The 26,109-nt window shown below is 44.2% G+C and overlaps 1 protein-coding gene across 1 annotated transcript; it reads left to right on the forward strand.

Moving 5' to 3' along the window:
* Positions 1–1,402: 1,402 nt before the first annotated feature.
* On the forward strand, positions 1,403–25,837 carry LOC144505572 (organic cation/carnitine transporter 2-like). Its single transcript, XM_078231692.1, has 4 exons — positions 1,403–1,678; positions 8,980–9,083; positions 20,124–20,278; positions 25,773–25,837. The coding sequence occupies exons 1-4, from the start codon at positions 1,403–1,405 to the stop codon at positions 25,835–25,837; spliced, it is 600 nt and encodes a 199-aa protein (XP_078087818.1).
* Positions 25,838–26,109: the final 272 nt, after the last annotated feature.

Genomic DNA, 26,109 nt, shown 5'->3' on the forward strand with positions numbered 1-26,109 from the left:
TACAGTCTCTCCTGCTCTCTACCCCATCACTGATACAGTCTCTCCTGCTCTCTACCCCATCACTGATAGTCTCTCCTGCTCTCTACCCCATCACTGATACAGTCTCTCCTGCTCTCTACCCCATCACTGATACAGTCTCTCCTGCTCTCTACCCCATCACTGATACAGTCTCTCCTGCTCTCCACCCTATCACTGATACAGTCTCTCCTGCTCTCTACCCCATCATTGATACAGTCTCTCCTGCTCTCTACCCCATCACTGATACAGTCTCTCCTGTTCTCTACCCCATCGCTGATACAGTCTCTCCTGCTCTCTACCCCATCACTGATAGTCTCTCCTGCTCTCTACCCCATCACTGATACAGTCTCTCCTGCTCTCTACCCCATCACTGATACAGTCTCTCCTGCTCTCTACCTCATCACTGATACAGTCTCTCCTGCTCTCTACCCCATCACTGATACAGTCTCTCCTGCTCTCTACCCCATCACTGATACAGTCTCTCCTGCTCTCTACCCCATCACTGATACAGTCTCTCCTGCTCTCTACCCTGTCACTGATACAGTCTCTCCTGCTCTCTACCCTGTCACTGATACAGTCTCTCCTGCTCTCTACCCTGTCACTGATACAGTCTCTCCTGCTCTCTACTCCATCACTGACACAGTCTTTCTTGCTCTCTATCCCATCAAAGGCCTTCCCATTTCTTTTTTCTGGTTCTTTCCCTTTCCACTGTTTTCAAACTTTCACATTTCTTCCTCAGGAAGTTCATTGGTCTGTATAACTTTAACTCTGTGTCTCTCTCCACAGATATTGCCAGACCTTTTGATTATTTCTTACATTTTTCTTTTTGTTTCTATTTCCGTTTTCCAACATCTGCGGGATTTTGTTCTGTGTAAATTTGTAAGAAATAGATTAATTACCAACATCTCAGAGAGAACTGAAAACGCTGTCAATGTCTCAACTGGAAAGCCATCGGAAATACTCAACACACCGGGTGAGGAAGGCTCCAGTTTAACCACAACCAATCATTCCAGCATTCTGTCAGCAATGTGTTTTACAAGGGACATCAGAAGCTGTGTTCAAATTGCAGAGTATCTGCTCAATGATGTCCCATTTGGGAGGAGCTCTCTCAGTGCCGGGTGAAGATTGGATTAATATTGAAATAATATTTAAACGTTTAATTATCTTGACGGATCTTTTGACTTTAGGTTGCAACAGACTTTGAAATGACTCCAGGCTGTTTCTCCACTCGCCCTCCAGAGGTAAATTCTTATAGTTCTGGAGAAGTAATTCACTGCCGGTTCCCCCCACTGTCGGGATTACGATGAAATCGCCGCTTTCCTTGGAGAATGGGGACCCTACCAGAGAGCTGCCTTCTTCCTTTTGAGTTCCAGCATCTTTCCCAATGGTTTTCTTTGCGGATATTCCAGTGCATCGTCCTGTCATTCCCAGGAATCTCAATCTGAGTGAAGCGTGGATCAATAGGACTATCCCTCTGGAACTGGAAAAAGGCAAACTCCAGCACAGCAAATGTAGACGGTACCCGCTGGATGTGATCGTGAATCTTTCGCAGACTTTTCCCGACCCAGATTCCTTCAATATGTCTGAGCTAGAACAGGAGCCCTGTTTGGATGGTTGGGAGTACAGTAAGGATCAGTACATCTCCACCATCGTCAGCGAGGTAAGTGCCTGAAGGAACACTGTCATTACACTAGCAATAGAGACTCTGAGATTAGATTGTTGTGAAGTTAACATTAAATAGATCAACAGTTTAACCTGCCTCTCCTCACCAGAACCAATGATATAAGGCACCAAATGAAGGGGAATTGTTCAAGTCCAGTTCTCTGTGTAGCTCAAGGTGAGAAACACTCAGTGGAAGTGAATAATGCAAAACCTGAAACTACATTCAATGTGAGGTCTTTATAGCTGCAGTTCTGTGCAAGTCATTTGGTGGTAGCACAATTCTGCATCCAGCCACTGACCTTCTGTCATAGTCCTTTCCTTGGCGGACGGAACATTTGAAATCTTCTCACAGATTCAATGAGGCTGAAGATCCCCAGCTGAGAATTGCTGTTGAAGAACAAACCTCTGAATTTCTGCTGGGAGAATGCTACAGACCCCTAGCCAGAAAGATATACAAGAGCAAATCTCCTTCAAGTGCCATATTTTACAACCTCCGCAATCAGGGTTTTCCAATTTTCTTGATCCTTGATAGTAACCAACATTAAATCTTACACATGTTCTGCTTCTTAAACTGGAGGCGTATGTCCCCCTTTGTCTCCCTCTTGCTCTGCTACTCTCCATTTTATCATTTGTTATAATCCTAAATGGAAGCATAGGAAATAGGAGCAAGAGTAGGCAATTTAGCCCTTTCAGCCTGCTTCAACATTCATTATGATCACAGCTGGTCATCTAACTCAGTAATCTGTTCCCCCCCACCCCCATCTTTTGATCCCTCTCACCCCAGGAGGTATATCTCACTGCTTCTTGAAAACATACAATACTTCAGCCTCAACTGCTTCCTGTGGTAGAAAATTCCACCAACTGACCACCCTCTGTGTGAAGAAATTTCTGCTCATCTCAGTCCGAAATGGTCTACCCCCTTTCCTCTGACTCCCCACCATCGGGATCACCCTCCTGCATCTACTCCGTCTAGTTCTGATCACCCCTCATTCTTCTGAACTCCAGCGAATATAACACCAACCAATTCAATCTCTCCTCATTCGTCAGTCCTGCCATCCCAGGAATCAGGCTGGTAAAACTTTGCTGCACTTCCTCTATAGTAGGAATATCTTTTCTCAGATAAAGAGACCAAAACTGCACACAGTATTCTAGCTGTGGCCTGACCAAGGCCTTGTGTAATTGCAGCAAAACATCATTGCTCCTGTGCTCAAATCTACTCACTCTGAAGGCAAACATAACTTTTGCCTTCTTTACCACCTGCCGCACCTACATGCTTACTTTCAATGCCTGGTGTACCAGGACGCCAAGGTCTCATTGCACATTCCACTCCCTCAATTTATAGCCATTCAGACAATAAGGGGAAATTCTCCCGGCCCATTACATTGCTTTTGTAGCGCAGCGGTCCAGGAGACTCTGCGGAGGCCATTTCATGAGCTCCCCGCTGGGTGCCACGGCCTCCGCGAGTCTCCAGCAGCCGGATTTCCGGTGCCATCAGATCCACGCCAGAAATAGGTGTGGAGCTGCATAATTTACGCTGCTGGCAATTTAAATCTATTTTACATTTGATTGCGGGCCCGGGACTGAAATCTCTGGGCCCGCTAGTGTCTCTCTCCATTCCTCCTCCTCTGCCCTCCAACCAAGAGTAGGCAGTGTCAGACTAGGCCCCCTGGCACTTTCCAAGGGGCAGAGTGCCAATGCCCAGGGGCATCTTGGCACTGTCCACCAGGCATTGGGCAATGTCAAGGGGCAGGGCCTGATGGGGGCCTCTGGGGGGGGGGGGTGATCGGTGAGGGTGGGGGATCCCACTGCCACTCTGCACTCGGGCTGAGTGACAGAAGGAGGGAGGCCAGCGATCGGGGTTGGGTATTGGGGTGGAGGGGTCCGCCTGTTTGGGGGTTGAGGGCTGCAGGGGGTGGTCGGGACTGCGGGGGTGGCTGGGGTCGTGGAACGGGGGGGAGATCAAAGTGGGATGGTGGCGGGGGAGGTGTGAGGCTGGCCCTGACATATCTGGGGGGGTCAGCGATCGGGCCATGGGGGGGAGGGGTCCCATGGTGGCGATGCGGGAGTTGCAGGGCTGGCCAGTGATTGAGCTGGCTAGTGATTGGGAGACTGGTAGTGTGGGCTACTGCGCATGCATCGATCTTGGCGCTGACAGATTGGCACATGCACGGTGGCCCGCTCAGCGCTATGCTGTCAGCGTCTCAGCAGGTATAGGCCAAAACCACTGATTTTCAACTGGATTTACACTGAGGCACTCTGCAGTGCACAGACGGTGGGAGATCCATTTCAAAATTCCCGCTGAAAAAACCAGTGTGATTTACTCCAGTTTTTACACAAATTCAACACTCAGATTTGTTTTGGGAGAATCAGCCCCATAATTTGCATTCCTGTTTTTGCTACTCAAGTGGATAACCTCACATTTATCCACATTATTCTGCATCTGCTATGCCTTTACCTACTCACTAAGTTTGTCCAAGCCACAATGAAACATCTCTGCATTCCCCTTACAGCTCAGCCTCCCATCCAGTTTTGTGTCATTTGCAAATTTGGAGATATTGCATTTAGTTCCCTCATCTAAATCATTAATATATATTGTGAATAGCTGGGATTCTAGCAATGATCCCGGCAGTATGCGTCTAGTCACTGCCTGCCATTTGGAAAAATACTTATTTATTCCTATTCTTTGTTTCCTGTCTGCCAATCAGTTTTCTTTCCATCATAATACACTAGCCCCAATCCCATGGACTTTAATTTTACACACTAATCTGTGGGACTTTGTCGAAAGCCTTCTGAAAGTCCAAGTAAACCATATCCTCTGGCTCCCCCTCATTAACTCTACTAGTTACATCCTTAAAGAATTCCAGTAGGTTTGTCAAGTATGATTTCCCAATGAATTGCAGTTGCTTCTTGGTTATCATCTGCAAAAGGTCTTCTCGTGTGCTTACTTTCGGCAAACCTTCCTCATTATTTATGTGTGTTGCCCAGTTAATCCTCACCATACACCCCAGAAACAGCTGCTGTCTTTAATTTATCATTCATTGTCTTTCTTATATTTTTTATATGCTTATCTATCTATAGTTTATTTACATTGGGTTCTAAAGGCTGGTATTTTACAACTCGCTCGGGTGAGGCTTGTAAAATCTTGCCCGAGGCCAACGGAGAATTCCGTTCTGCATGCTACGCCCAATTCTGAACAATTTTCCTACAGATTTACAAAAATAAACATTTAGGCAGTTGATGTGAGAAAACAATAAGGCAAAGTATGTTAATTATCTTAATATTAACTGGGATGAAGTCAGTATAAATAATACAGAGAGAATGGAATTCTAAAATGAATTCATGGGAACTTCTTTTCAGCTGGAGCCTAATGAGAAAAGATTTGTTTCTGGAGTTAATGTGAGGGAATAAAGCTTGTCAGCCTGAAGCATCCTAGGGCCATTTTGATTCTAAGTGCTGGGCGGACTTGAAACTGGGAGTGTTTCAGATCCGCCTCTTAGACCTGTTCTTGGGCACTCCCATACGCCCTCTGCCCGAAAAGAATCAGCAATTCCGAATCTCGCTGCAGATGCCTGTGGGCGGGGCTTAACACGCCCGAAACCCTGCAGCTCCAATCGGAGCCTCCAACTGCGCATGCGCAGAAAAAAATGATAGAATGCCACTCCCCTGTCACATCTCTCCCGGGCTAGATATTTCCTCCCCCTGGCCCCCACAGACATTGTCCCACCTCCACAACATTACTCACCCCCTTGTCCCCCCACCCCCCTGCCACCCAGACCGACCACGGGGCCTCCACCCCTTCCCCCTCGCTGATCTCAGGCATTGGCCGGTGGCTCTGACTTCCATCATTATGAAGTGCTTCGAAAGGCTAGACATGGCATGAATCAATTCCAGCCTCCCAGACTACCTGGATCCATTATAGTTTGCCTATCACTGCAACAGGTTCTCAGCAGACGCCATCCCCCTGGCCCTGCACTCAACCCTGGAACACCTAGATAATAAGGGCACCTATGTCAGACTCCTATTTATTGACTACAGCTCAGCCTTCAACACTATTATTCCCACTCATCTCCAAACTCCGTGGCCTGGGCCTCGGCTCCTCCCTCTGCAACTGGATCCTGAACTTCCTAACTCACAGACCACAATCAGTAAGGATAGGCAACAACACCTCCTCCATGATCATCCTCAACACCGGTGCCCCACAAGGCTGTGTTCTCAGCCCCTTACTATACTCCTTATATACCTATGACTGTGTGGCCAAATTGCCCTCCAACTCGATTTTCAAATTTGCTGATGACACCACCGTAGTGGGTCGGATCTCAAACAATGATGAGACAGCGTACAGGAATGAGATAGAGAATCTGGTGAACTGGTGCAGCAACAATAATCTCTCCCTCAATGTCAACAAAACGAAGGAGATTGTCATCGGCTTCGGGAAGCGTAAAGGAAAACATGCCCCTGTCTACATCAACGGGGACAAAGTAGTAATACAAAGTAGAAAGGGTCGGGAGCTTCAAGTTTTTAGATGTCCAGATCATCAACAACCTGTCCTGGCCCCCCCTATAGTTAAGAAAGCCCACCAACACCTCTACTTTCTCAGGAGACTAAGGAAATTTGACATGTCAGCGAAGACTCTCACCAACTTTTACAGATGCACCATAGAAAGCATTCTGTCTGGTTGTATCACAGCTTGGCATGGCTCCTGCTCTGCCAAAGGCCGCAAGGAACTACAATAGGTCGTGAATGTAGCCCAATCCATCAAGCAAACCAACCATTGATTCTGTCTACACTTCCCATTGCCTCGACAAAGCAGCCAGCATAATTAAGGACCCCACACACCCCGGACATTCTCTCTTCCACCTTCTTCTGTCGGGAAAAGATACAAAAGTCTGAGGTCACATACCAACCGACTCAAGAACAGCTTCTTCCCTGCTGCTGTCAGACTTTTGAATGGACTTGCCTTGCATTAAGTTGATCTTTCTCGACACCCTAGCTATGACTGTGACACTACATTCTGCATTCTCTCGTTTCCTTCTCTATGAACAGTATGTTTTGTCTGTATAGCACCCAAGAAACAATACTTTTCATTGTATGTTAATACATGTGACAATAATAAATCAAATTAAATCAAATCAAATCAGAGTAACAGCAGTTCCCGCCCCCCCCTTTCTCCCCACTGATCTCAAGCAGAGAGCCGTCGGACACTCAGCACCTACCTCCTCACTAACTGGAGTACCCGAATTGCACTTTTATGGAGCATGTCTGTTTCCTGCCGATTTTGGATGGGCGAACGTGGTGGTAACGGGGGAAGTGCCGGTAAAGTTGGACGTGCAGCCCATTAAGTCAATTTAAATGCATGCAAATACATTAAAATGGCCGTCGTGCCCGTTTTGGGTGTGGTCCCGATCGCGGCCATTTTCGGGCCTTGGTAAAGGGGGAACTGATGCAGAGGCGGGCACGGATTGCGCTACTCACCTGGCTTTACCAAGTTTTCGTGCCCGAAAATGGGCGCAACGCGATGGTAAAATCGGGCCCTTGATGTTGGTGATCGTAATACAGTTAGTGTAGTTGTGGAAAAGGACAAAGATAAACCAAGAGTATACATTATAAACAGAGGTATATTCCAATTTTACAAAGCTAAGATATAGTTTGGCAAAAGTAGACTGGAAACAACGACTTGAAGAGAAGTTGTGACGAGAGCTGTGTTCGGCATTCAAAGAGGAGATAGAGAAAGTTCAGATAAATGCTTTTATAAGTGTGGGACTCCCAAATCGAGAGCCCTCTGGATGTTAAAGAGCACACAGGGCAGGGTAAGGCAAAAATTGGAAGCTTATGTTAGATACAGAGAGATCAATACTGCAGAAAGTGCAAAAATGAAAGAAATTTCTATTTTTATAAGACATTTAACATCCTAAAGTGCTTCCAGTTAATTAAGTCACTAAGTAATTAATTAACTAATTCCTGTAATTCAGGAAATGTGGCAGCGATTTTGCACGCAGCAAACTCAGCAGCAATATGATAAAGACCAGAGCATCTCTTTTTGATGGTATTGAATTGAGGGATACATATAACACCAGTGTTAACTTTCCCGGCCTTCTTCAAAATAGTGCCTCAGGATCGCATATGTCCACCCGAGAGGGCAGACCAAACTTTGGTTGAGCATCCCACCCGAGAACCGTGTGTTTGACGGCTCGACATTCCCCAGGTTCTCCAATGGAGTAGCAGTCTAGATTGTTATGCTAGGCGAGGGTTTGAACCTGTTGACTCAGAGGCCAGAGAACACGAAGCCATGGTTAACACACGGTCCTGCACAGTTAAACATTGCAGAAGAAGAAACAAGATTGATATCAACTGAGAACAAATTGAATCAGGAGTTAAAATTCAAAACACTAATTCTTAGAGAGGCAAAGGCACTGAAGTTAAAAATAAATAGATCTGGCCTGACGCCATGGAGGATAAAGAATTGCTCATGGGTGAGCCCTTACTCATGTCAATACTAAGTTTGCAATCCCCATGTCGTTATTATTAGGTTAAAATTAATTGGGTTAGACAAAATAATATGGGCCAAGATTCTTCCGAATTGGGACTAGGTGCCCATGCCAGTGGGAACTCTGGAGGGTTTCCCATTGCCATTAACAGTATCTTTCAGTAAGAAGTCTCACAACACCAGGTTAAAGTCCAACAGGTTTATTTGGAATCACGAGCTTTCGGGGTGCTGCTCCTTCATCAGGTGAGTGTCTATCAGGTGAGATTCTCCCACCCGATAGATGCTAATTTATTCATATCGGACAAACTACCAGCCAACTCCGCTGTTCCGAGCCGAGAATATTTTTAATTTGACAGTCTGTGGTTTCGCTCCCTCCTCAAAGTGACTGAATGGTTTTTTAAATTGGAATCACTGTTGTAATTTAGATGAATGTGACAGCAACATCCTACAAATTAGATGAACAATCGACTAACCTGCTTCAGTTGAGCAATAAATAATACTTGAAATAGTGTCATGGAATATTTTATATCTGGAGGGCGGAGAGGATCGCAGTTTATCATCTCATATAAAACACTGCACCCCCTCATTGCTGAACTGAAGTGACAGCGTGGATTATGTACTGAAGCGTCTCACGTTGGATTTGAACCCACAGCCCTCTAGCTTAGAGGTGTAAAAGCTGCCATTGATTTGAGACTTAGTGAGGCAAAAGGGCTTATCTTAAATCTGATCCCACCATTCTAAAACCAATACAGTAAAATGATTTGCCTGTAATTTTGCCCAAACTATGCACAAGTTATTTTTCATTTCTTTTTCAGTGGGACTTGGTGTGTAATGATGACTGGAAAGGGCCATTTTCCATGTCAATAATCTTCATGGGAGTGCTGGTTGGTGCTTTTATTTCTGGACAATTATCTGACAGGTAAGTTCTTCATTTATTCAACCCTGGCAGAAGGAATCTTCATCCTAATTTCCACTGATAAAACCAGTCTCTTTGTGGATGGGGAGGTGTTGCTAAACTTGGGTCGAGTACATAGACGTCATAAGTCATAGAGGTTTACAGCATGGAAACAGGCCCTTCAGCCCAATTTGTCCATGCTACCCAGTTTTTACCACCAAACTAGTCCCAATTGCCCACATTTCGCCTATATCCCTCTATACCCATCTCACACATGTAACTGTCTAAATGTTTTTTAAAAGACAAATTTGTACCCACCACCTGGGCGGCACGGTAGCACAGTGGTTAGCACTGCTGCTTCACAGCTCCAGGGACCTGGGTTCGATTCCTGGCTTGGGTCATTGTCTGTGTGGAGTTTTCACATTCTCCTCGTGTCTGTGTGGGTTTCCTCCAGGTGCTCCGGTTTCCTACCACAGTCCAAAGATGTGCGGGTTAGGTTGATTGGCCATGCTAAAATTGCCCCTTAGTGTCCTGAGATGCGTAGATTAGGGGGATTGGTGGGTAAAATATGTAGGGATATGGGGTAAGGCCTGGGTGGGATTGTGGTCGGTGCAGACTCGATGGGCCGAATGGCCTCTTTCTGTAATGTAGGGATTCTATGATTCTATTACTGCTTCTGGCAGTTCGTTCCAGACGCTCACCAGTCTTTGAGTGAAAAAATTGCCCTTCTGGACTCTTTTGTATTTCTCCCCTCTCACCTTAAACCTATGCCCTCTAGTTTTAGACTCCCCCCATCTTCAGTAAAAGATGTTGACTATCTACCTCATCTATGCCCTTCATTATTTTATAGACCTCTGTAAGGTCACCCCTGAGCCTCCTACGCTCCAGGTAAAAAGGTCCCAGTCTATCCAGCCTCACCTTATAACTCATCAAATCCCGGTAGCATCCTAGTAAACCTTTACTGCACTCTTTCTAGTTTAATAATATCCTTTCTATAATAAGATGACCACAATTGTGTATAGTACATATGTCTCATCGTTTGTGCTATATTCCCAATGTCTGGATTTGTGGATGTGTGTGAAGTGCTTGCTGCAGGCTGGTGGGATCTTCATAAATATTCCAAACTCTGGATATGGTAAAGTCACTCTAAACTCAGTGTTCAGGTGAATTATGCACCATACTAGCTGCCGGTGTGATGAAAGGTCCCAGATCTACTAGCTCTGTTTCTCTCTGCACAGATACTGCCAGGCCTGATGCTGCCAGGCCTGTTAATTATTTCCAGAATCTTCTGTTTTTATCTTCAATTTACAGCACCGTGAGTATTTTGTTTTTGGTATTAGGGACATGAAAATGTGGTTGAAGGATGGTGTGGGAAAGAGGGACTTTGGTTCACATGGCACCAGGATTGGACAGGAAGGAAAATTTACTGTTGGGATTGGCTCTACCTAGACCAGGGTCCTGTCGGAAAGGATAGAGAATCTACCCACAAGGAATTTAGACTCGTAAATAAGGGATTTGGGGTGGGTTGGAGGGACGGGGAGGGCTTAGATGGAAAAAGTACTATAAATAATAGCTCAAAAAGAAACGAGTAGAGTAATGTTTTAGTTTAATTATTAGTGTTACAAGTAGACTAACACTGCAATGAAGTGACAATGAAGAACGAAGGAAAAATTCCTTAGTTGCCACACTCCGGCATCAGTTTGGGTACACTGAGGGAGAATTTAGCATGGTCAATGCACCTAACCAGGACATCTTTCGGACTGTGGGAGGAAACTAGAGCACCCAGAGGAAATCCACACTGACATGGGGAGAATGTGCAGTCTCCACACAGACAGTAACCTGGGCTGGGAATCGAACCCGGGTCCCTGGCACTGTGAGGCAGCAGTGCTAACCACTGTGCCACTGTGCCACCACTATTTTATACATTAGATGTAAAGGGAAAGCTAAGTGATGTGAAGTAACTAATCCAGAGCCAGGATTTTACAGCCCTATCATGGAGTCTTTCCCCAGTGTATTTGGCAAAACATTTAAATCTCCATTCAATTCAGCGGGACCGCAACATGAAATCAAAATTGTTTGTTCAAAATATTAGAGCAGAAGCTGGAGTTTAGGTGTAAAGCATTCTTGATAGGGCACATGGAATAGAAAGAACACATTAAAATGAATTGTAGGTGTCAGTTTAAGTTGGGAGGTATAACATGGAAGATATTACTGAGGTATGGCTAATAGATCAAGTTATAAGGTCACAACAGCAACGATAGAGGAAATGGTCGAGGAGGAGCTTTGGTCTGAGTGATTTAGGATAAAATCCATTCAATTATGAGATAATATAACGAGAGGTGAGCAGGCAGTGGAGACTTTCGAGTGTAGGATTTAGAAATGAAAAGTATTTAAGATTGTACAGTGGGAGCTTTGTTAAGGCTCCTGGTAACAGCTATGAAGTGATCGATATATTTGCAGGAATTAAGCAGGAAAGACAAAGTGGTTTCAATGGAGATTTCTAAATTTTTTATCGATCAGGGCAAGCGGACTAGTACGCGTGGAAATAGTGATGAATTGTGAGTGTGTCCTCGGACCAACAGTGGGGCATGCTTCATCTGATGCAGTAATGGGAAATGAGCAAGATTTAGCTAACAGCCTAAAGCTGCCTGACTGTTTATCTTTTTCAGAAATTAATTTAAGGCATGTGGACATCATTGGCTAGGTCAGCATTTATTGCCCATCCCAGTTGCCCTTGAGAAAGTGTATCCGTGGTGCATGGCTGCCACTGTCCGCCGGTGGTTGAGGAATTGAATGTTTGTGGAAGGGGTAGCAATCTAGTGGGCTGCTTTGTCTATGATGCTGTTGAGCTTCTTGAGTATTGGAGCTACATATACCCAGGCAAGTGGAGAGTATTCCACCCCACTCCTGACTTGTACCTTGTCGAGGGTGGATAGGCTTTGGGGAGTCAGGAGGTGAGTTACACACCACAGGATTCCTAGCTTTTGACTTGCTCTTGTAGCCACAGTATTTATATAGCTAGTCCATTTCAGTTTCTGGTCAATGGTAACTCCAGGATGTGATAGTGCGGGATTCAGCAACGTAACGTCTAGTATGGTAATTGCTGAATGCTAATTCAGCAATGAATGTCAAGGATCTGATTGGGATCATATAATGATCAGGTTCAAAGTCGTGTTTGAAGGGCATAAACATGAAATAGCCTCTCGGATTCTAGATTTAAGTAAAACAGATTTCATTGGGACAGTAACAGCAGTATGCACCATCTAGAAGATACCCTTATGGTCTTTTGACAGCACCTTCCAAACCCTCAAACTTTACCACCTAAAAGGACAAGGGCAGCATGGGAACACCATGACCTGCAAGTTCCCCTCCCAACCACAGGCCATCCTGCCTTGGAACCATATCACCATTCATTCAAATATCCTGCAATTCCATTCCAAGCATCACATGGACTGCAGCGGTTCAAAAACGTGGCACATCACCATCTTCTCAAAGGCAATTATGGATGGGCAATAAATTGGTTGTAGTCATCGTCCCTGCACTGAGTTAGAACACTCTAATGGTACTTTGTGCATGCTGTTCCTATTGCTGTAGTTGTGCTTGATGTTGCTGACATTGTATCACTGGTGTTGATGTTGCAATACTTTTTAATGATTTTATTGGTGTTGCTGTTGCCCATTTGAGATTTATGCCAGAGTAGGTCAAATATGGATTCTATTCCTTCTCATCTGCTTGCTGGTTTTCGTCTCCATGAAGTACGATCTTGAACACTCATCTTTACCAACAACATTTGCTGGGTTCCAGGTTTGTTGGATTGGATCATGTACATGCACAGTTTGTCCCCTCAACAACATTTCTCTATACCCTAGCTATGACTGTAACACTACGCTCGGCACCCTTATCTTTCCTTCTCCCCTATGTACTCTATGAATGTTTTGTCTGTGCAAGTGCGTAAGAAACAATTACTTTCACTGTATACCAATACACGTGACAATAATAAATCAAATCACAGGCAAGAAATTGACGTGCTTGTTGAAGTCTTGGCTTCCTTCGACCTGTACAATGAGTTGTTGTCCTACATCCTCCAGATAACCAGGAAGAAGTATTTTGCTTGGCAGAATTGTGTTACAATTATGAGGCTTATAAGATTGTATAGGATTATATTTTAGGACTGTATCTTTTAGTTTATAGGATAGTGTAAATGAAAGGAGTCATGTGACATGTGCTGGAATCTACCGGACAGAAATCCTGGATGGTTTAATTGTTCAAGATTGGAAGAAGACTCAGAGGCCTGAATTTTACCGGCCCGCCCACCCCGGGAATCGGAGCGGGAGAGGGACGGAGCATGGAAAGGCCCGTTGACCTTGTGCAGGATTTTATGGTTTCGGGACAAGCAAGCTGCTGTGGATCATGTGTATGGTTTGCTTGCTGCAAATACTTCATTTTAAGGTGTTTCTGCCTATGTATCTAACTATGCTAAACTTTAAAGCCAACTTAGCCACATTTTAAAACTCAGCTGGGAATGCTGGGATGAACTTAGAAATTGACTGCATTCTTTGAAAGTACAATGCAAGCGAGGCTTTTTTATAAGCAAAACAAAGTTTTCATAAACAAAGCCGTATCATACAGCTGCAAATTGTTTATAAAAGTTAGACACTGCTTGTACCTAGTAATTTCATAACACAGATAACCGGAAAGTTTTAATGCTCTCTGTAGCTATATTTGGCAGTGTTAGGTTGGATCAAGTCTGTATCAGGAATAGCTTTTGTTGGTATCCAACTCTCTCAAGTAATCCTTTTATCGCTTTCTGTAATGTGATAATTTTTAAATTCTGTTCAGTAAAAGTTATTCAATGGATCAGTGCTGTCTCCGTCTATTCAAAGGAATGAATGGACCCTACAAAGGCCATAAAATCCCACCCAAATTGTGTTATTGAGAAGGAAGTGCAACATGCTTGCATGTAGGGACAATGATAGCAGTTTCAAAGTCTACAATCTACAGTCCTTGAATCTCAAAGGTTCTGGAAGTTATAAGTCGCAAATTGTAAACTAATAAGGAAGAAAAATGGATCAAAGATAACTGATTAAAATTTCTACTTTGATGAAAGGCTAATGTGTTTCCCATTGCAATGCAGAAGTAGGTAGAGAAAATAATTTTGAGACCAGGTTACAGTCTACCCTATGAAGCCAGAACTATCACAAACTGAAGGCAGTTGCAGGCTTTGTTTCGCCTGACTTGCAGCGAATTACAGAGCAATGATTAGAATCAGCACTGTGTGCAGAGAAAATGCTGACTCTCGCTTGGAGTTAGAAGAAAAAACCTACAAAGTGAGAGAGAGAGTTCGAGGATTAGAAATTACTTGGCTAGATAAAGTAAAGAAAAGCAAGCCCCTTGCAATATGGAAGTATCTGCATACTGTTTGCTTTGTCATGCTTTAAAGGTATTTTCCCAAAGTCACCCATGAGCAATGTATGTTTTTGTGTACATTGTCTTACTGGTGGAATGAGAAATTTAATTTAAGATAACCCAGCAACAAAGCCTTTTAACTTGGAAGAAAAAGGTTGGTATATTTCACCCTATTGCTCTGGAAGTTACCTAAGAAAAGATAAAGGCCAGAATCTTATCATCGTTCACGCCATCCCGTTGCAGTAAACGGAAATTTGACTGGCCGCCAAATTCTCCAACCTTGCTGCAGTAAGAGCCTGGCATGAACAGCCGGTGAGATCGCACCCAAAGTTACCAGTGCAGCAGTTAAAAATTTTAAAAACGACGCTTGTGATTTACCACACAACATGCTGCGTGTTTTGTGGTGACAGGAGGTGGCCCACCATTGACTGGTGGAGGGTTAGGATTAGGGTCCAGCTTCTGTCAATGGGGATTCCCATTGAATTCACCTCTTGCTGCCCTGAAACTTGTGGTGAGGGTGCGCCGTCAGCAGGACCAGAAGATCCCGCAGGTGTGAACGACCTGCAAGTTCCGGCCAACACTTGTAAACGTAAATCAAGATTACTCCATATTCGATGCTGGCCTGATATGTTTTTGAAGTCGAAGTGCTGCATTTTTTGAAATGGAGGTGTTGAGGATGTAGTTATCACTGCAACTTCCCTCTCAAATTGCGGGAAGCTGCTTTAAGGGGTGAGCATCATAGAAACAACCAGGGTTTATAATACCTGCATCTGTTCGGCAGGTGTGACACATTTTAGCTGCCTAATTAGCAGACAGTGGCTGTTTTTGGGTGTCTTTTTCTGTCTCTCCCTCGGTTGGAGCCTTATCAAGATGGTTCTGGATAGATCCAGGGTGATCTCCGGTTTCTGCCCATATTCTGACGATAGGTGTATTGACCCGAACGGGCGCCGGACTGTGGCAACCAGGGGAATTTCACAGTAACTTCATTGCAGTGTAAGCCTGACTTGTGACTAATAAGTAAACTTTATTTCTCTAATTTGAAAGCATAGGTTGCCGGCAAAACATTAGCTGAGAGTGTTTCTTTTTAAAACAGAATCTTAACTCCTCATCTTTTTAAGATAAAGGCAAAACACTGCGGATGCTGGAATCTGAAAGAAAAACAGAAAATGCTGGGAAAACTTAGCACAGCATCTGTGGAGGGAGGAGAGAGCCAATTATCTTCTTCAGACTCCGAGTTTCTGATGTTAACTGGAAGTTTAAATTTCTCTTTAAAACTATACTGTTTGTGTTGAGCTGTTTGTGATTTCATGTCAGTCTTGAGAGGTGTAGTTCGGAGTGACAAAGTTTAGGTCTTTGTTTGTCTCTCAGCATTTGATAAGGGCCCTCTTGACCTTCTGAAAAGATCTTCTGACATAACCTGCGTGTGATGGTGTTAACCTTGTTTTTCAAATTTATGGCTGTGAGCTTATCTCTTGCCCTTTTCCTGATTTGAATGGTTGTGAGAATTTATTTCCCTGATAACAATCACATCCAGCCATTTCATGTAGGTGTATGATTCCGATATCTATCTTGTCCTCAAACATATCGTCATCTCCCAGTTCATGAATATTTTTATTTCTTCTCTTTCACATTCACCGTTTTTCAGCTACTTGTAATTCCTTTACCATCTGCTTTCTTTTTCCTGCACATCTTTTCCCATTGATTGGGCTTTCCACAATCTCTGCAGTTTGATTTGTACCCAAAACATTTCTTGTTGTTTCTGAACACATATGGTCATCCACTACTCTTTCACCTCTTTCTCACTATCTGGTGTGCGTTCTTTTGTTTCTGTTTTACTGCGCCAGCCCTGCTACTTTATCCTTGAGAGAATTGAATTCTTTATACTTTATCCTTGAGAGAACTGAATTCCAGTCATTTAGGTAGTCAGCGTCTTTATCTGCCTACTAGTGGCTTCATGTAATATGTCAACAACCTGCCCTTTCCGGTTGGGGACTGTTTATATCAGGATGTGCAAAGCCCCAGACGAGCTAATCGATCAGCCTTCCACCAGATTATACTTGCTGGAAATTATGCTTTCTGGCTATGTTTCTCAATCTTGTTGAGAATGTTGACATGCTCACCTGGTTCCTGCCAGGAACTTCTCAAATGTCTCCGTTATATCAGTGGCCTTCTAATTCAACATGGACTGGAGCTGCACGTTCATTGTGGTGGAAGACACCATCACATTTTCACAGGATCTACTCACTTAACTTTCTCTCTCTGGTTCTAATTCGGGCAGATATTTCAATATCAAATTCAGCATTTGCATACTTCACAGGGTTTAAGTTCAACTCAACACCTGCTGTCACCATGTTATATTTTCTAGTTCTCAGAAGTCAAACATAATCATCATTTTCCAGCACAGACATTAGGGCCGGAACGTTCACCATTCATGCAAGCAGCATCTTCCAGTCCCACTGATGGCGTACCCCTGCCATGGGTTTCATGGTGGCAAGGAGTACATTCAATGGGAAACCCAGTTAACAATGGCAGGACCAGGCAATACGGCCAATGGTGGATTACTTTCACTATGGGTTGCACAAAAAATCCCGGCTTATTTGATTTGATTCATTATTGTCACATGTGTTGGTATACAGTGAAAAAGAATTTGTTTCTTGCATGCTATACAGACAAAACATACCATTCATAGAGTAAATAGGGGAGAAGGAAAGGAGACGGTGCAGAATATAGTGTTACAGTCATAGCTCGGGTGTAAACAAAATCAGCTTAATATAAGGTAGGTCCATTCAAAAGTCTGTTGGCAGCAGGAAAGAAGCTGTTCTTGAGTCAGTTGGTATATGATCTCAGACTTTTGTATCTTTTTCCCGATGTAAAAAGGTGGAAAAGAGTATGTCCAGGGTATGTTGGGGTTCTTGATTATGCTGGCTGCTTTTCCAAGCAATGTAGATGGAGGCTGGTTTGCGTGATGGACTGGGCTATGTTCATAACCCTTTACAGTTTCTTGCAGCCTTGGTCAGAGCAGGAGCCATACCAAGCTGTGATATATCCGAAAAGGATGCTTTCTATGGTGCATCTGTAAAAATTGGTGAGAGTCGTAGTGGACATGCTGAACTATATTTTCTCACATCTCTACTGTGAGATGGAATGATGCATTGTGTACTTGGCACAACGACTGATGTGGTATTCTGGATATTCATGTATACATGTGCCTGAAATGATATACTTAAATGAGTTTTCCAAAATATTACAACATAACATTAATTGAACCTCTCCTCTTGCACCCATTTCCAGATAAAGGCTGTGATAAGATCTGAAGCCAATATGTGCTGTTGTGAAATGAACTGGAGAAGAGGCTATCTTACCTGATAACATTATTGATGACTCACTCCATTACATTACTTAAGCGGAGACAGATTGCGCTGCTATTAGCTTGGGAAAAAATTATCCTGGCTTTTATGTATGCATTATACCTGGATAAACTTGCACATTGGTATTAGTACAATTCAAGCAGTTGAGAGCTTACCGATGGACCTTCCATGAAATGAGAACCCTGTCAGGCTAATCAGAGGCTACCAGCTCTTTTGCTCAGCAGCACCACCAGGAGGCAGTGGCTGGTGCTGGAATAACACACACTGGAGGCCTAGGATGGCAGGTTGCAATCCTACACCCAAACCAGAGATAAATGATGGAGGATGTGGATTCACAGTGGGAGTAGTGGAAGTGGTGGGTGCAGGGAGTCAGCAGCAAAAGGGGGAGAGCACGGAGGTGCATCCTGTGGGGGGGCCCCCCTTCCTGATTTCATCGCCCCCCCCTCCCCACCGCCCCCCCCACCCAACTGATCAGGCACTAATCCTGCCCGATATGACTATCATTCCTACCTCCAAATTCACCACAGGGAAGAACATAAAATAGTGTCAGAGGTCTCTTTCAGGATCAGAGATGTGGGAGCTCCTGACATCAACTCCAGACTTGTTTCTTCTTACAGTGACTTTTTTGGGGAGCGCTAGCCTCTAACAGGGGCAACACAGTGGCACAATGGTTAGCACTGCTGCCTCACAGCGCCAGAGACCTGGGTTCGATTCCCGGCTTGATTCACTGTCTGTGTGGAGTTTGCACGTTCTCCTCATGTCTGCGTGGGTTTCCTCTGGGTGCTCTGGTTTCCCCCCGACAGTCCAAAGATGGCCAGGTTAGGTGGATTGGCCATACTAAATTGCCCCTTAGTGTCAGGAGGACGAGTTAGGGTAAATGCATGGGGTTATGGGGATAAGGCCTGTGTGGGATTGTGGCCGGTGCAGATTCGATGGGCCAAATGGCCTCTTTCTGCACTGTAGGATTCTACAAAACCATGTCCCAACCCCAGAGGTAAGACTGTGACCTTGTATCTGGGCCACAATATAACATCTTCCAAGGTACCTCATCAAAATTCTGGTAGCTGAGAACAGAATTTTCAATTCGATGTGACTTTATTTTAATCAAATTCACGTGGAGAAGTCTGAGTTTATTTGTGTGATGGCTATGTCACATAAGGAAGATTGGTATACCATCTACATCTGTGTATATGCACATATGTGCATGATTTAACATATGAATAAATATATGCGTATGTCTGTGTATGTTGGTAAGTATGTAGTAGTGTAGAGTGTCATTAAAATGAGTTTTAATATTTATCAACCTTTTGTAATAGCACTGTCATATTTTCCTGTACTGGAAAACAAACTTGCGGGGGCGCGGCTGGTTTAGCTGGATGAGAGACTGAAAAATTGTACAAGTCAAACAACAATGAGAAGGTTTGATATGATGTGGGCAATTTTCCCATCCCGCTTGCCACGGGAATCGCAGCAGGCGGGGGAGGGGGGGCTGACCATGCAAAGATCTGTTGATGTTGGGCAGGTTTTGGGGTGAGCCGGAAAATCCCGCCCAGTGATGAACAGAGGAAACCAGGAGCACTTGAATAAAAATTTACAAAAGGCAGCAAAAGAAATGGTTCAAAGTTGGCTGTTATATTTCAACGGAGGACTTATACAAATTGGAAGGTTGTAAATAGATGAAGAAAGATAGGGTATGTGTACTTCTAATATATAGTACCCATATTGAGAAGGGAGGATTGATCAATTCTGGAAAAGAAAACTTCTAAAGGATTGTAAGGAACAATGAGGGGTAAGATCAAAGGGAAAAGAGATTTTAAAAAATTGAAGTTTGTGTGCTTGCAGTAGTTGGTGAGATCTCACAGAAGACAGTGTGGACAAGGCCAAACCTGGACAACCAGCTTGCTGTCACCTTCAGAGATTAGAGAAAACGCGAAGAGTAGTAGGGCATGGTGTGGCAAAATTACTGGAATTTGACAGATTAGAAAGACTCTCAAGGACAGCTGCCATCCATGAGATCTGTTTGGGAGGTTTACAAACACTGTTAACTCTGTGAAGGTGTTCTTGTCTTTTAAGTGTAATTTTATTTTAATTTCTTTATTATAATAAAAGTTTCATCTTAATAAAAAAAATCTCAATTTGTCCGAGATGTCACTTCTGGATTTCAGAGAACTCATCATAATACACAAATTGCAAAACCATTCTGGCAGCTGTTAAGATTTGGGCAGCTCGGCACTTAACAATCAGCCATGCCACAACAATAAATTGATGCATTATTTTCTTCTGCTTGCAGATTTGGAAGGAAGATAGTTCTGTTTGGAACTTTAACTGTACAGACTTTGGTCAGTGTGCTTCAAGTGTTCTCTCTAAATTGGGAAATATTCTGTGTTCTGAATTTTATTGTGAGTCTCGGACAGACTTCGAGCTATGTGTCTGCCTTTATTCTTGGTAAGTATCTACACCATTCATATTTTCGTTCTTTTCTCGCTATTTGGTGATGGTGTCCTTCTTAGTATGACTCTTCTGGTAGCATGGCAGGCTGCTAGAACGGTCATGGAATTTTGAAGTCTCATTTTTTTTCCCAATCCTTTTGTGGAAAAATGGTCAAAAAACTTCTGAAACGTGAGAGTCTGCAAGAATTGTTCCCGCTCAGAATGTAAACCAGAGAGTTAATGGATCGCAAAAAGAGATCAAAATGAGGCATGATTCATGGAATTCAGTGACAAAATAAGAGAGACAAATTCTGATATCACAGATTCAGCATGTGAATTCCATGAAATTATGCAGCAATTAAAACAAATAAAATAATTAATAGGGTTACACCGTCTCCTTTTCTATTCAACCTGACTTTTGTATTCACTGTTATCATCAGTTCCATGTTGGAGATCTAATTTTAAAGGCTCTTCAATGCTGAACTCACAAGTGCACCCCGAAATGTGTCCAGCGCATCTTCAGATATTCGTATTAGGCCGTACAGGAAGTTTGGAATGGGCCTGGGTTTTCATCCGCAAGGTGGCTGAGGGGGGAGTCAGGAAAATTACCGGCCTGGGCTGCCGGCTTTGAGAGCCCACCAGGCAGGATCTTCATTGTTGGGGGCCGGATGTGAGCTGAAGTCTGGCCAGCCCAATGTGAGAACTGTAAAGATAGCCACAAGGTCCACCAAGTGCGGAGGCTGGCTCCTTAACAAGCCCCCACCTTAATGCTGTGGGCATTTGGTCCCAGTGAAAGAGAAACAAAGGTCCCCCAGCCCTCACCTCTCACACCCCATTCCCACTCTTAAACACCGCCCATGTCCCATCATTTCCTCCTCTGCCCCATCTCCATCCCCCCCACATCCTCTCGTGTTTCCTGTGCAAAGCTCTGCATTTCCACTGAGCCCCTCATGCCTTCCAAGTTCTAAGATTATGATGCTCAGTGACCCAGTGTACAATTTTAAAATACAGTGAATACCATAGTGTAGAGACAGATTTGTAAAGAAAATCTTATGAAGAAATGGCAAGCTGACGAAAGTGTCAGCCATTCAAGCCCTTTGAAGCTCCAAACACCACAAGCCACAAATGTACATAACGAGGCTTGTGATGCACTATCAATCACGATACGAGGACTCCAGTGAGTGAGTGAAATAACAGGCTTTTATTCGCAAAGAACAGGAGCACACCTTTGTAGCTAACCTGGCCCAGACTGAGGCGAGGAGGAGGAACCATCACCTTTATACCTCGCTCTGGTGGAAAGGGAGGAGTCTCAGGTGGAAAGGGAGGAGTCTCGGGCCAGGTGCAGCATGGGTGTGTCCAGACATACACATGTAATTACAGTGGGTCACCACAGCTTGGTTGAGTGCCCAGAGAGCTATTACATTATGAAAACACCTCCCCAGAATAAACATTGTTCAATTGGCAGCTTAGGCTCACTGGTCTCTGTGGTCAGTTTCACAATCCTTGTTGATATAAGTCAAGTAGTTTCAAGTGTTTGTGGTATTTGAAACTTCAAATAACCTGGTTGAATGATAATTTGATTACCATGTGATCAAGATTTTTCGTTCATCGGAGAAACTTATCACATTTTCTCAAAGTTATATTTTTCATAGAACCCACTCTCCACCATGATAATCATTGGTTGTAAAACATATACAGTGGTCCAGTTGGCATGGAGGTTCCAGAGGTTGACATAAAGGGTTCAAGGTGCTTGAGGGGTCAGAAGTGGTTAGTGGGGGAATGGCATAACTTGGAATAGGGAGCATGAGAAGGGCTTTTGGAACTTAGCCTTTAAAAGGTCCCCTTCGCTCGCTCATAATTCCTCTAAGGGTTCATGAAACTTGACGCTTTAAAAATCTGCCCCGAATCCATAAAAATTGCAGACAATCAGGCAATTTCCCCAATGGAGCCAGCCATGTTGGCAGTGTGTGAATGTGGGCTTCTGACAGAAAACAGCTCACACCTTTTAAAGGCGCTCCCACAAACTCTCAGCCCAAGGATGGACTCAGGAGGCCTGGAATCAGGAACAGACCACTTTTTTAAAGAGTTCCTGAGTCACCATCTTGGCAAAAATCCAGGACAAAGTCTTAGAGTGTACTTTTGGAGTCCTGTACCCAGATTGTCTTAGACACATAGGGCCCGATTTTACCATTGCGTCACGTCTGTTTTCAGGCACGAAAACTTGGTAAAGTCGGGCATGAGGCAATTAATGCGATCCACGCCTGCGTCTGTGCAGATGCCCACTTTACCAAGACCCGAAAATTTGCATGCAGTTAAAGTGAATTAATGGGCTGCCCGCCCAACTTTATCAGCATTTCCCCCTTTACCATCGCGTTTGCCCGTCCAGATTCAACGCGAAACAGACATGCTCGTCAAAGGTCTGTTTCGGGCACTCCAGCTTCTGAAGAGGTAGGTTCAGAGCTTCCAACAACTTTCTGACTCAGATTGGTGGTGGTAGGGTGAGGGGGGGGGGGGTGGTGGTTGGAGGAAGGCAGGCTAGATCATTCTCTGGTGAGTGGTGGGGGGAGGAGGGAGGCCAGATCATTCTCTAGTGGGAGGAGGGAGGCCACATCGTTCTCTCGTGGGGAGGGGCGGGGGGGAGAGGGAGGAGGGAGGCCAGATCGCTCTCTGGTGAGGGGTGGGGGAGGAGGGAAGCCTGATCATTCTTTGGTGGGGAGGGAGGAGGGAGGCCAGATGGTTCTCTGGTGGGGGGGAGGGAGGAGGGAGACGGATCAGATGTATCGCTGGCAGGGGGTGGGGAGAGAGGAGGGAGGCCAGATCATTCTCTGGTGGGGGGGGGCAGAGGGAGACCGCTGCCACTCTGCGGGTGATCGGTGGGGGGAAGGGGGGACCGCTGCCACTCTGCGGGCGATCAGTGGGGGGAAGGGGGAAGAAGGTCGCGATCGGTCTGGGTAGCGGGGAGGAAGGGTGGGTGGATAAGGGGGACAGTTATGTTGTGGGGGTGGGATTTGTCTGTGGGGGCCATCGTTCCTGGGCCACTTTATCTGCTTTTTGTGGCCCGGGAACGGTGTGACAGGGGAGTGTTTTACAAATATTTTTTCCCACTGCGCATGCGCAGTTCAAAGCTCCAATCAGAGCTGCAATGTTTCTGGCGTGATAAGCCCCACCCACAGCACGATTCAGACCCGTGATTTTTTTTTTTCAGGCTGAGTGCTAATGGGGACGCCTGAGAGCAGGTTTCCAAGTCGGATCTGAATTGCACCCAGATTCAGCACTTAGAATCAAAATGGTAAAATTGGGCCCATCGGTTGTGCTTTTCAAGCCTTTCACTATCAGTGAAAGACTGTTCCTATAATGTATTTCTTTCAGATGTAAAAAAAATAGTCATAAATACATAATACTGGAATTGTGATGGAATAGGAAGACCTAGAAAGGGGGTAAGGGTGAACATGCACCCAGGATTTTTTGGATAGTGGAATATTGCAATGGGAATTGGACCCACTCAAGTGGTCCACCACTAAATAACTTTGTCATGTCGGAGTAATTTAAGTATTGACAAAAGATTGACCAGAATGTGCTGATACTTGTTCGCATGTAATGTGACTTCAATCTTGGCAACTGATGCCAATGCAAACAACTAAATTAAGTGCAATAAATGTTTAAATGTTTGATTATTCGTCTTGGAAAGGGTACAGGGAAGTAATCAAGACTGATTCCAAATGTAAAGGCAAGTAGCTGTGAGGAAAAGTTAGCCAACTTCTGCTCTAGGCCTAGAATGAAGGCAGGAATAGAAACATAGAAAATAAGAGCAGAGTAAGCTGTTTGGCCCTTTGAGCCTGCTTAACTGTTCAATATGTTCATGGCTGATCCTCTACTTCAACACCATACGTCTGCACACTCCCTATACCCCTTGAAACCTCTCGAGTCTAGAAATTTGTTTCCTTCTTAAATATATTCAGTGACTTGGATTCCACAGCCTTCTGTAGTAGAGAATTCCATAGGTTCACCACCCTCTTGAGTGTTGAAGTGGAATCTTTCCTGCTTCTTGACTGTGATAGGAAGACTCAACAAAATTTGTTTCGATTAAATAACTTTGTCTTTATTTACGAAAGACGGCATGCAGTTTTGGCTGAAAACTTGAGTTCAGAGAGCAGTTGGTACAACTTGCTAATTCCTCCTCAAGTCTGCAATTACACAAAGAATCAGTTCAGTATTTATACATAATCATTATCAGTTTGCGTGACCAGAGCATATTCAGGAATTCGATTAGTAATAGAATCATAAGCAACGTCATTAATCATGTCATAACTTGCTGACCGCCTAGAACTTTTTGTCTCATCATTCATACCCTTATCTTGTCCTTTGATGGAACAGAAGAAGGTCGGTGACTCCGTCATCCCTGACCTTATCTTGTTTTATTTACTCACACAGTCTTAAAGTTATGCAGAGTCAGCCTTGCTTATTTTGTACCAAATAGCTGACCAATTTTCCCATCATGCTATTCCTTAGTTCATACAACTTCACATGAGTGAAGAAGTTTCTCCTCATCTCAGTCCTCAATGGTCTACCCTGTATGCTGAGCCCCTTTGTACCACCGCCACCCCCCTACCCCCGCCCCCCCCCCCCCCGCCACCCGCCCCTCCAGCCAAAAGAAGCCACATCCCTGACAGAATTTTATATGTTTCAATTAAACCCTTCACATTCTTCTAAATTCCAATGAATAGATGCCCAGCCGACCCAATCTCTCCTCGTATGACAATCCTGCATTCCCGGGAATCAGTTTGGTGAACCTGAGATTTCTTGTGATATCTAAAATGCTAAACATTTATGAATAATTTACACCTAAAGTATTACGTCAAATGCACCAGGGAAATAGACCCAGAGAATATGATGAGAAATAGTGAAAAATACATTAAAAAACAGAACTATTTGTTGAAGCAATGAGCATGTGTTGAAATGTCTGCCAGGAAGCAGAGGCAAATACAGTGGGATTGTTGAACACACAGTTGGATGATAAGACCCAGAGGATTAGAGGGATAAGCTTTCAAGGAATGACTGGCCTATTGCCATCACTGACTGTTCTTGTATTTTTGTTTCTAGAAGCAGTAATAATGTCCAGTCCCAGTGTGTTTTTTATCTTGTAAATGTATTCAACGCCTTTTTCTACCCTCACTATCTTATTCCCTTTTTATATTGCCCAATCACTGGTCTCTGGGAGGCGCTGGGCTAAGCCGATATGTCGACAGTCCTGGTCCTTCGCACAGTTTGTTTTGTGGGTTAAATTATGAGGATGTTTAATTGAATCATTGGAAGTTTATCGCGCACAAAAAAGTGGCGATGATCAGTAGTGAAATTAAATTAGGGAATAACTCAGTAAGGGTACTGATGAAAGACTATAGACCTGAAATGAATTTTGTTTCTCTTTCCACATATGCTACCTGACCTGCTGAGTATTTCCAGCATTTTCTGTTTTGAACTGACAATCACTGTTGTTCTTGAACTTGTTGCAGGATCGGAAGTTCTTGGGAAATCTATGCGTATTGTACACTGGAAGCTGGCATTTCTTATGCAGTAAGAAGTTTAACAACACCAGGTTAAAGTCCAACAGGTTTATTTGGTAGCAAAAGCCACACAAGCTTTCGAGGCTCTGAGCCCCTTCTTCAGGTGAGTGGGAATTCTGTTCACAAACAGAACTTATAAGACACAGACTCAATTTACATGAATAATGGTTGGAATGCGAATACTTACAACTAATCCAGTCTTTAAGAAACAAAACAATGGGAGTGGAGAGAGCATCAAGACAGGCTAAAAAGATGTGTATTGTCTCCAGACAAGACAGCCAGTGAA

Source organism: Mustelus asterias, chromosome 16 (assembly GCF_964213995.1).
Source record: "Mustelus asterias chromosome 16, sMusAst1.hap1.1, whole genome shotgun sequence".
NCBI classification, from domain to species: Eukaryota; Metazoa; Chordata; class Chondrichthyes; order Carcharhiniformes; family Triakidae; genus Mustelus; species Mustelus asterias.

What these genes read in the sequence shown, in the direction of transcription:
- LOC144505572 (XM_078231692.1), top strand. Translation starts at nt 1,403, where the DNA reads ATGGTTTTCTTTGCGGATATTCCAGTGCATCGTCCTGTCATTCCCAGG. An exon ending in TCTGGACAATTATCTGACAG is followed by an intron (nt 9,084 to 20,123) that starts GTAAGTTCTTCA and finishes TTCTGCTTGCAG; the next exon opens with ATTTGGAAGGAAGATAGTTC. An exon ending in TGTGTCTGCCTTTATTCTTG is followed by an intron (nt 20,279 to 25,772) that starts GTAAGTATCTAC and finishes AACTTGTTGCAG; the next exon opens with GATCGGAAGTTCTTGGGAAA.